Genomic DNA, 11,929 nt, shown 5'->3' on the forward strand with positions numbered 1-11,929 from the left:
ATCTACTATAAAGGAAAGAATGAAACAATGGTTGATTCAAATACTTTTGCTGAATTGTTGGGCAACTTAATAATTGTTTTTACTTGCTAAAAATGATTAAAGTTGGTGTTTTAATATGGCTGGGCATCTAATCATACACGTCCAAAGGTTAGTAGCATAAAATATTAAACTAGTTGGGAATGTCCACTGACATATGATAACATTTCTTGCAGCCATTTAAACATGTAAAAGTTTTGAAGGGTGAAAAAGTGAAGCTGATATTTCCCACAAAAAAGAAAAGCAAAGAAAAGAGGAAGTAAAGGAGGTGTTGGTAATCTCCATTAGGCTACTTTTCGAGTTCTTTGTAGCCATGCAACATAGGCTTCTTGAAGATTTGGAATTGTTTGTGGAGGAGACTTATATCTAGAGTTAATGGTTAGGAGCGAGCAAACTAAAGAACTGATAACACACCTATATCTTATCAATGACCATTGCTATATGATAAATGATTCAAATTTTGGTACGCTAATTGTGTTAAATTGTGGAGCCTAATCAACACCTTACGTTGATATTAGGGGATTTCACTCTTGTATTATGGTTTCCCTAACTTTTTCTTTATATTCGGGGGGGCGCTATTAGGGTTTATCATCACGGAGAACGATCTCGAGTTGCAGCCCGAGAGAGGTTAGAGAAAAATACCTGTGAGTGTGTGTAATTTATCTTGTAAATTATTTCATCTTCATAGTGGATCTTTGATTTTTTCCTAGTCTACTTTTATTCCCTTATTGGTTTTTCATGGTTAATCTTTGTTCCAAAACTTATAAATTATTTTCCATTTTTTATGTTCAAATGAATTATTTTTCTTTATATTTAAATTATTTTCCTAAACCCTAAATGAATCTAGTGGTATATTTGAGTTATAATGAATGAAAAGTAATCTTCATCATGGTTGAATATAACTTCATATAACAATCCCTTAGATTAGAGAAAAAGCCAAATGTGAAAAAACAATAGGGACCTGGTCATGCTACCTTGCCATAAGAGCAATAATTACATCTCTACTTAAAAAGGCTACAATTAATTAAAGATGTAATGAATAGTTAGACATACAATCCTTATTACGTTACATTAAGGATAGTGGTGGAATAAGGTAGAACGATAGGAACATTTTGGTAAAGGGTTTTAAAAAAACACGAGAAAAGGAGGGATGAGAAGAAGTAGAAGAGATAGGGGTGACACCAAGCCCAATGGAACCATTTGAGCTCGGCTCAGTTCAGTTTTTACTTGAGTTTGGCACGAACTCAAACTTGAAATAAGGCCTGTTAAGTATAACAAATCACACTCGAGATTTTCCATGTTCAACTTGTTAACTCATGAGCCGATTCGTTAGCACATATTTTCTTACAAAAAAATATCCTTTATTCTTATCGCTTTCGTCAATTCCCTCTTTAGTTGGTTAATAATTACTTTTATTTACCTAAAACCTTAAAGAGAATTGATAATTCAACCCTTTTGAGTCCCTCAATATCTATGTTGTTATTTGTCAATGGAATAAACACTATTTTTAAAAATTTAGGGTTTCATAAATTGTTCGATATTATACTTTTGTAATGTATGTGTTTAGTGTTGACATTGAATATTTAGTTTAATAAATTCTGTTAATAATGAAATAATAAATTTATTGAAATTGGATTGATAATGAATTAATTTCTGTATTTAATTGTGTTAGTTTATATAATTTAAATAAATTAGTTGAATTTAATGTATTAATTGGGTTTTTGTTAATAGTTGAATATTTACTTTATATTTAATTTCTGTATTAGTTTATTTAACTAATTATGTATGTATTTAAATGTATTGATTTAATTGATATTAAATATTTGTATATCTTTAATTTTTGTATTACTTAAAACGTTGTTATGGTTTAATTTCTGTATTTAATTGTATTATTTAATTTAATTTCATGTTATGATATAATTTAAATGAATTAATGTTAATTGATGATTTGTTGAATTCCATCCTTGTTAAATTTCATTAGGGATAGTTGAGAAATAATGAAATAAATGGAAAGATAGGGGCATTTTGGTTCTTCCATAGAAAGTGATTTAAAAAAACATGAAAAGGAGGAAAGAGAAGTAAAACGACAACAATGGGAACTCGGGAACGCGTCGACAACAATGGGAGCCCGGGAAGGTTCATTCGACTTTAGGGTTTGGAGAGAGAGAAAGGGAGAAAAGGCGCGCGACGGCAGGAAGAAAATATCGAAGAAGGCAGGAGAGGGGGAAGGAGGTCGAAATTTGTCTTTTCCTTTTCTACACTCCTACACTCCCTCAACTTTCCTTAAGGGGTAAGATTTCGCCGGATTTGGAGTTTTGATTTTTGGTTTTATGGAAGATTTAAGCATGCGATAATTGTTTTTAATAAGTGGGTGAAGATTTTCCTCTTCGTGAATAGACCTTTTGGATGGAATAGATGGGTGTATTTCCTGCTTCATTTTCTGTTTGTCTACTTCCAGTTAATATCGTTTGAAATTTTTAGGGTTTAGGGGTTTATACAACGTCCCCGAAATGCCCTTCTAGGCTCACCGTCATCTTCGCCGTCTAATATTTCCTCTCACACTTGCATCCCGCCCGTGTTCTTCCCCCTCGCGCCAGCCACAACGCCCCCAAAATCAATGACACAAACAAACCAGCAAGACATTGGTTTCTGGTGGAGAAGCTTTGTGTGTTGACTCGATTGGTCGTCCAATGTTTTTCGATATTTGGTAATTTTCTTTGTTCACTCTGTATTTTATTTTGTGTGGAATTTCACCCTGTAAGAACCTTACTTCTTTCTGGCTCCATCATTGTTGTTGTGCATCCGATTCAATAGGATTTCATCCGTAACATTCAGAGCAATAGCTTCTTTTATATGTAATAAAAGATTATATGCAAAGTCAAAATAAAATTAATCAGTGATGTATATTTTGAAAGAAATAGTTCTCAATTCGTGTGAAATAACGACTAGTGGTGACAGTCAGCTGCATCGGGAAGAAAAAGGGTGATTAGGGAAAAAATGGGATGGAGTGGTATCTTGAGACTCAAGCATAAGCAACAGAAGCCGTAATATTTTGGAATATGTCAATAATTTTTACTGTAAAGAATTGAATCCAAGGAGACAGGAGAAAAATACCACATTTAAATATCAATCAAGGAACAGGTGCATATTGGTGAAACAAATTAAACTATTGCCGGTAAATCCTAGATCCAAATACTCTCCTGACTTGCTAGTCTCCTGTTTGATGATATTGCAATGAGTTTTTATTGCTTGATATTGCCTGTTTTTGGGGTTTTGTGTGAAAAGGCTTTTTTCAAGTCATTGTGAGATAAGGGGCTACCTACATTTATTATGTGTTATAGGCTTCAGCCTGGTGAGCTTCGCTTAGTGATAATCAAACAAAAAACTTAATAAGTTAGTTAATTCATTGATAAAACTCATCTGATATTGGCAGGACTAGAAATTGAAGTTTGTAACACACCTTTAATTCTAATGGTTGTATTTGGCTCCTGTTGTGAGCATTGTACATCCCAGATTCATGTTTACTCTTTTTTAACCCATGTGAAAGTATGAGCTCCTTGCTTCAAACTTAAATATTTTTCTCACTCAATTGTGGTTAGTGAAGTTCTTGATAACATGATTGCAGGGGGGGAAGTAATCCAACTAATTTGAATCAGCTTATCTGAGGTTAATGTATTAGTAGTGACATGTTTTTATTGTGGCTATTCTTGTTTAGAAATTGATTATTTAGAGATCTCAGGTCAGTGGCTCCATAATTTATGGTTGTCCAATGCCAACAGGTTTTAGTGATGTAAATAAAAAGTGGGAGCTATTTTATTGTGTCCTTTGGTTTTTGTTCAGATGGTAATTCCATGGAAAATCATATTTTCATGAGTTAGAGGATACACTGTTTGGAAACTGAATTCTTCTATATATTTTTTATCCTTTCTGAGTCAATTGGTAGATAATTCCAATTTATGTTTGTGAGGACTTGGTATTCTAATAGTGTCCCGAATGGTAGGCAATTCCAGTGTAAGCACTAGCATTTAAGCTTGTATTCCTGTACATTAACAAAACTTCTGCTGCAACACACAAGTCAATAAGAAGAGAAAAGGCAAACTCAGTATTAGTATATTTTGCTTATTTAGCGTAATTTCGTTCTAAATTCTACTAAGAGTTCCAAAATTGATCATTCTGGTGAATATGCTTCAGTTCTCTCTAGCTGTCTTCCAATTCTTAAAATTTTAATGACAAGATTCAGGAAAAGTATTCCTTCAAAAAGGGGAAGTTTAGCACGGACCTGGTTCTAACTAGTTATGTGTTTCACTGTTTTGTTTGCCAGTTGTAAAAGGTGAAAGATGTTCTTCAGTGCTTTGACAGATTTGCCTTCTCCACATTGTCAGTTTTCCATGCTTTTATTGAAGTGGCTGAGAGGTTTATAGGTATTCTTAATTTAAGTTATTGGTTGGCTAGATTTCATTCTAGAAGCATTTAGTTAAAGTTTGACACCCTATGGAATCATGATTGCTCGGTTGTATGGTGTGTGGGATGTAATAAGGAAGTTCGATAGTGTAGGAAGCATTAGAGTTAGAGACATGGGACAAAGTTTACAGCCCCTAGTCCATGTGAAACCATATGAATGCACACTGTTTGGATTGACCCCTTGCATGTCACAGAAGCGGGCCATGACAAGAAGTAGAAGAGTACAAGACAGAAGTAAGAAAAAGAGGGCGCATGACCTTGAAATTGTCACAGAGAAATGGAAAATCCTCTTCAAAGTATTGTTTGTAATGGAGGTTTTAAAGAAAGAACCGGAGCAGATTATAAAACTAAGAGAACTGGAACAGTACAGAAGGCAGATTAATCTCCGTAAGCCTCATAAAGTTTCTGATTTTATCCGAAAATCCCCAAAACTATTTGAATTATATAAGGATGAACGAGGTATCATATGGTGTGGATTTACAAAGCAAGCTGAGGATTTGGTGGAGGAAGAAGAAAAACTCCTAAATGAGTACAGTGAAAAAGTTGCAGAATACATTTCCAGATTCTTAATGATGTCCATCAACAAGAGAATTAAGATTGACAAGATTGCACATTTTAGGAGAGATTTTGGTCTTCCCTCTGACTTTCGAATTAGTTGGGTTCATGAATATCCTGATCTTTTCAAGGTAGTCAAAATTGATGATACTGAGTATTTGGAACTTGTATCATGGAACCCCAGTTGGGCTGTGACTGAGTTGGAGAAGAGGAGAATGGTAGGAGTGGAGGCTGACATTACAACTCCTGGGATGCTTTGCCTACCCTTTCCCTTGAAATTTCCACCAAACTTTAAGAAAATCTATAGATATGGTGGAAAAATTGACCACTTTCAAAAGCGGCCTTACCTTTCTCCATACGCTGATGCTAAAGGATTAACTGCCGGGACTCTAGAATTTGATAAAAGAGCTGTGGCAATTATGCATGAGATGCTAAGCTTTACTCTTGAGAAACGGCTAATAACTGATCATCTTACTCATTTCAGGCAAGAATTTTTATTACCTCAAAAGTTAATGAGGCTTCTTTTGAAGCACTTTGGGATTTTCTATGTTTCAGAAAGGGGGAAGAGATTTAGCGTTTTCTTGACTGAGGCTTACGAAAGTTCGGAATTGATTGAGAAATTTCCTTTGGTTCTTTGGAGGGAAAAGGTTCAGAGTCTCATTGGGTATCGAGGAAAGTTAAAAAGACCTGCTACTTTTAATGAGTTTTCAGACATGGAGAATGTTAATCTGTCTGATGATGATAGTGATAAAATTGCATATAAATGGATAGAGGATGAAGATTCCAACAGGACCGTGGAAGATGAGGGACTTACAACAGATGAAGAGATGGTCATTGGAGAAGTATATGATGCTTATAAGGATTGAGGACCATGATGAGGTGGTAATTTCCGAACTTATTTGCTAAAATAGTCGTATGTTCTATTTGTTTTTTATGCATGGTCGATATATTTTTCTAATGTTTCTTGTGGGAAACGATAACCATGATGTCTTAAAAATTAATAATTTTGGTTTTTGGTCCAAATTGCTATTATTTTTTATCCAACACCTTGTTCAATGGGAAGTTCATCTTGGATTATTGGTAGCTCATACCAGGTCATAATGCTAAGTAGGTCAATTTGACCAAGTATATAACTTTTGATAGTATATTAAGTATTAGTTTATCCCTAAGAATTGTCTCACCCATAAGACTCACATTAGAAATCTTGTAGAGTACTTCACTTCTATTATATTTGTTGGTATGATAGAAGTGAAGCACTCGGTGCATTTTGTATTGTGACACAATACCTTATTCCTCAAGAAACCTTGCAAAAGGATCAGGCAATTGTCCTCTTTCAGTGTACCTTCTATAATATTCACCACCTCTATTTGACCTCATGATTTTGATTTGTTTGCTGAATAGACCTTAAAAACATATAGTGTTTTACTTCTTCTATCATAAAGCAGATAGTGATATATATATCGTGTATGGTCATCAATAAAGGTAATAAAATACTACTTGAAACATGCATCATAAGGACTTGAAATATTAGTGTGTATGATTTCCAAGACATCAGAAGTCCTCTTGGTACCTTTCTTGTACTTGTTGGTTTGCTTTCCTTTAATGCAATACACATATATACCAAAATCAATAAAATCAAGAGTATCAAGGATTCCATCATTAATTAATATTTTAATTCTATCAATGGATATATGACCTAATCTCCTATGCAATAACATGGAGGAATTCTCATTTATAACACTTCTTTTAATACCAACATTAATACCATGCACAATAGTAAAACTGTAATCAAATGTAGGGTGTAAAAGTAGTTTGAACAATCTTACTTCCAAAATGCCATTTCTAACAAGAATATGGTCTTTATACAAATTAAGGAAATTTTTAAGAAAATTAAAATTGAATCCAAAGGGTTAAAGTTTGGAAACTTAGGTAAGGTTTCTAGAAAAAGAAGGAACATAAAATGTCCTTTCAAGTACCCCAAAAGGCCTCATACCAAGAGAGATGATGTTCATACTTATATATCCATGATCCTCTCCTTTTTTAGTCAATGTGGGATTTTGGTCGTATACCCAATAATCCTTCCCTTGAACAAAGGAGCACTGAGTTTGCCATCTAACAATTATCTATCCGTTCACTCTTTACCAACCCGGCTTTTCCACTCCAATGCGTTGGAAGTACACGCCTTATATGGAGAACCACCTGTCTCAAGAGCATGCTCTATCCAGATAAACTCCTCTTCATCGTGTTGGGACTAGGACATGTCCATAAAGAATCTGGAGCACGTGTCTAATAGAGCACATCCATGGATCCCTTTGGTGATCTAATTCGAGGCCTACCACCTTCATTCGGTATTCAGAGGATTCATCCACCATTGCTAACTCTGGGGCATAGCTCTGATACCATTTGCGATTCATTTTATGGTATCAGTTTCAAGTTTTTTTTTTTTTCGATTTTGACCATGGCTGATTCGTCTTCGTCACCTCGTACTCTTCTGCTCAACACAATGGTGCATATGCTCACCATTAAACTGACCTCCTCCAATTATCTATTGTGGAGAAATCAGTTCGTTCCTCTATTATCTAGTCAAGAACTTTTTGGTTTTTTGGACGGTAGCATCACGACTCCTTCTCCCATGATTATTGGTTCTGATGGCACCCCAAAGTCCAATACTGCAGATACCTCTTGGCTACATACCGATTAGACACTACTCAGTTTACTCTATTCTTCTCTTACAGAGGAATCTATGAGTGAGCTATTGGGTTTCCGTTACTCCCATGAGGCATGGCATGCGCTTGAAGTTTTATTTTCGCACCGATCAAAAACTCGAGAGCTTCAACTCAAGGATGAACTCCAACTGATGCATCGTGGCTTCCAGTCCATTGCTGAGTTTTCTCCCACCTTCAAAGGTCTTTGCGATCAATTGGCTGCTATAGGTCGTCCCATTGAGGTCACAGATAAAGTCCACTGGTACCTACGCGCATTGGGACCCGACTACAAGATATTTTCTACCACCACGATGTCACAACTTCCTCTACCATCCTTTGCAGAGATTGTTTCGAAAGCTTTGAGCCATGAAATCTTTGAACGGTCAGTTTCCCATTCATCTTCCAACTCTGCTTATTTTATGCAGCAAACTTCCAAAGTGGGTGGTCATAAGAAAGTGAAGCATCAGTCTTCAACCTCTCTTACACCGTTTGCCAATTCGAAGTCATCCTCCAACTCCTCCGTTCATTGTTAGTTGTGCGACAAAGAGGGTCACTTGGCCAAACGTTGCTGGCATTTCTTGAAACTCAAGAAGAAGCAATGGGCTAACTTTGTTGAGGCATTTTCTGCTTGCTCGATTCAGGATTTTAATATCACTGAATGGTTCCCTGACTCTGGTACAACGTCCCACATGACTAGTGACACCGAGGGTGTGGATCAATCGGCTGTCTATTTTGGTAATGAACGTGTCATGGTTGGCAATGGTCAGTCTTTAACAATCTCTCACACTAGTTCCATTTCATCTATTGTTCCGTCTAGTCTTCTTTTTTTATCTAATGTCTTAGTTGTTCCTGGAATTAAGAAAAATCTTATTTCTATTAGTCCACTTTCTAAGGACAATAATTGTTGTGTTACCTTCTCTTCCTCTGGTTTTACTATACAGGATCGGGTCACAAGAGCGGTACTGGAGTCGGAAGATGTGAAAATGGTCTCTACGCGTTGGATCGTCGTCATCATGCCTTTGAGTCCACTACTTCTTCACCGTGAGCATCTTTTCGTTTATGGCATGCTCACCTTGGTCATCCACATTATCGTACTATTGCTTTTCTTTTTAAATTAGGATCTATTTCTTGTAGTAATAAATTGGTGAACAATGATTCTGAAATTTGTGTTGGTTGTAGACTCGGCAAATGCCACCATTTACCTTTTTCTCTAAATGATGAACATTGTGCCATGCCTTTTGATCGTTTACAATGTGACCTATGGGGTCCGTCACTAGTTTCTTCTTTTACTGGATATAAATACTAGGTTGTTTTCATTGATGATGGTACCAGATTTAGTTGGATATTCCCTTTAAAACATAAATCCGATTTCTTAGATACTTTAATTCTTTTACAACGTTTTATTAGGACACAATTTTCTGCTAAAATCAATTCATTTCAGTGTGATGGTGGAACTGAGTTTACTAATAATAAGTTTTGCTCTCATTTGCATTCTTGTGGCATTGATCTTCGTCTGGCATGACCTTACACTCCTAGTCAGAACAGAATTGCCGAACGTAAGCATCGTCATGTCACAGAAACGGGTCTTACTCTTATGTTTCATGCTCATGTGCCGCTCTCCCTATGGGATGAGGCTTTCTCTACTGCCGTCTTTCTCAGTAACCGACTCCTGTCACTGTCTCTTGCTGGCAAAACACCTTATGAGCTCCTGTTTGGTAAGCAACCCTATTACTCTATACTTTGTATTTTTGGGTGTCTTTGCTTCCCTTATTTAAGAGATTACTCACCTAATAAATTGTCTCCAAAATCTGCTCCTTGTGTCTTTTTAGGATACAGTACCTTTCATAAAGGATTTCAGTGCTTAGACCGTAAGACACATCGTGTCTCTGTTTCTCGACATGTGCAGTTTTATGAACATATCTTTCCTTATACTTATGATTCTGTGCAAAATCTGCCATCTAACAGTGACTATATTCATTTTTCTGAGTGTCTGGAATGTGTTTCTAGTTCTTCTAACGTTAGTTCTTGATGAGGAAACTCTCTTGGATTATGTCGTTCCAGATTCTACCATTCCTTCCCCCGTTTTGTCCTCTCCTTGAGTAACCACTTCTAGCCATCCGATGATTACCCGAGGGAAAGCTGGTATATTCAAACCACGGTTGTATCATGTTATGAATATCTCATCTTCTTCTTAGTTGTTTCAGGCTCTTCTTGCTTTCAAAGAGCCACAGGGCTTCAAGTCTGTTGCTAAACATCTTGAATGGCTCTCGGCTATGTATGATGAAATTCACGCATTGAAGAAAAATGATATGTGGGTTCTTGTACCTCGTCCTCAGCATCATAATGTGGTTGGTTGTTGCTGGATTTTCAAAACAAAACTTCCCTCTAATGGGTCTATTGAACGTCATAAGGCATATCTTGTGGCTCAAGGATTTTCTCAAGTTCCCATCTTGTTTCTTGAATAGATGGAGCATTCACCTGGCATCCGTTTTCTTTGGTTCAAGAAACCCTGCATAGTGTTAGCAATATGAATTGTAGTACCAGAATCAATCCACCAAGTGTTATAAGAAGCATGAGTCATATTATATTCAAAACACACCAAGGAACATATTTGGGTTATCAGGGTGCTCGTTAATGCCTTATCGGAAGTTGCAAACTATTCCTGAATAGTTTGAAGATATTCATGCATAGCTTTGTTCGAGTCAAACCTGAGTATGATAATCGTGTCCAGCCCAAAAAAACATTTTTCTTAAATTTTAATTAGTTTTGATACATATGTAATAAATGTATTCGTGTATATATAAATAGATTATTACTTAGTTTCTTTTTTTTAAATAAGTATTTCAATACATATTGGTACAAGCTACCCTGAAGTTTTGGGTTAAACTTGTATGCATTTGTTTTTAATATCAGTTGATTTGTAACTTGATATTATCGTAAAGTAGTTAAATATGTGACATTGACAATGATAAAAATAATATTTAATTATTAATTTTTAGATTATATATTAAGATTAAGATCAAATCAAATTATAATTATGAATATTTAATAAAAAATTAATACAATTAAACATTAATTAAAAAACATATACTATAATTATTCTACAATATTTCAATTAATATACCATAATTAATATTATATCAATAATAAAACACCAAATCCATGTATTAATTTTAACCAAATTTTGATGATAAATACGTAATGTCATTAAAATAAAAATTAAGTTAGATAATATAATGTAAAACGGTAGGTAAGAAATATTGTATCAGCTTAGTATTAATTAGTTGATCATTGTATTATAATTTTTTATTAAATATTATATTTAATTTAAAAGCACATATTTAAATTAGCAGTAATAAATGCAAGGGTATAATTATTAAAAATATTACATATGTTTAAGAAATAATAAAAAATTAGAAAAACTTAATGGCAAACGATAAACCCTAAACCCTAAACACGCTCCTCTAGAAAATGCATTGGGATTGGCGAGTTAGCACCCTCCCAAGGTTGAGTTCCACCATGGAATTACTATTACTATTTTGCGGCGAGAAGGGGTGACATGGAACCTGCTTATGTTTGAGCCGAACCTGATTTAAATATTTCAAACTCGAGCTCGAACCTAGACTTAGCCTAAAATTGTTATTGAGTTCGAGCCCAATAATTTTAACCAAGTTCGAACCGAGCTCGAGCATCAACATTCATTTAAAATTTTTCAAAAATTACATGTCTTGAGTTCGAGATCTATCATACATTTAAATTGTAAATAAAATTATACATTCATTGTACATAAATTTGGGCATTCATTTTACATAAAATTGGGCTTGACCTCTTCTTAAAATTGAGCATTAGGGTGACATCAAATCCAACTGAGTCTGAACCTTCCTACGTTTGAGCCGAGCTTATTTAAAGATTTTGAACTCGAGCTCGAGCAGACCTAGCTTCGAGCCTAAAATTGTAATCGAGCTCGAGTCTAATAATTTTAACCAAGTTCGAGCTCGAGCTCTAGTCGAGTTTGAGGTTAACCTACATTTAATACTCTACATGAAATGTATGTCAAATAAATTATCTATAAAATTATGCATACATTTTTTAAAAATGAATGATAGGGGAGGTTCAGGATTGAATCTCAATAATGGATTAAAATCTACCAATATTAATCTTTTTTACCCCAA

The 11,929-nt window shown here is 35.0% G+C and overlaps 1 protein-coding gene across 12 annotated transcripts; it reads left to right on the top strand.

Moving 5' to 3' along the window:
• Window positions 1-2,129: 2,129 nt before the first annotated feature.
• LOC137934492 (protein WHAT'S THIS FACTOR 1, chloroplastic-like) lies at window positions 2,130-10,483 on the top strand. 12 transcript variants are annotated; one of them, XM_068778868.1, is made up of 5 exons: window positions 2,130-2,326; window positions 2,518-2,743; window positions 4,358-4,457; window positions 4,692-5,934; window positions 8,699-9,060. In XM_068778868.1, the coding sequence occupies exon 4, from the start codon at window positions 4,701-4,703 to the stop codon at window positions 5,916-5,918; it is 1,218 nt and encodes a 405-aa protein (XP_068634969.1). In that variant the 5' UTR covers window positions 2,130-2,326; window positions 2,518-2,743; window positions 4,358-4,457; window positions 4,692-4,700; the 3' UTR covers window positions 5,919-5,934; window positions 8,699-9,060. The 12 variants fall into 12 exon arrangements, 4 of the variants coding, with proteins under 4 accessions (XP_068634969.1, XP_068634968.1, XP_068634965.1 ...); XR_011109177.1 differs by lacking the exon at window positions 4,692-5,934 and having other exon boundaries at window positions 8,699-9,053; XR_011109173.1 differs by lacking the exons at window positions 2,130-2,326; window positions 2,518-2,743; window positions 4,358-4,457 and adding exons at window positions 9,294-9,472; window positions 9,587-10,483 and having other exon boundaries at window positions 4,464-5,934; window positions 8,699-8,798.
• Window positions 10,484-11,929: the final 1,446 nt, after the last annotated feature.

The sequence above is a fragment of the Aristolochia californica genome, unplaced genomic scaffold (genome assembly GCF_029961685.1).
Source record: "Aristolochia californica isolate CCGP_79_NKW_82.1479 unplaced genomic scaffold, dmAriCali1.0.hap1 SCAF_6, whole genome shotgun sequence".
In the NCBI taxonomy this organism is placed as follows: domain Eukaryota; kingdom Viridiplantae; phylum Streptophyta; class Magnoliopsida; order Piperales; family Aristolochiaceae; genus Aristolochia; species Aristolochia californica.

What these genes read in the sequence shown, in the direction of transcription:
- LOC137934492 (XM_068778867.1), top strand. Translation starts at nt 4,536, where the DNA reads ATGATTGCTCGGTTGTATGGTGTGTGGGATGTAATAAGGAAGTTCGAT.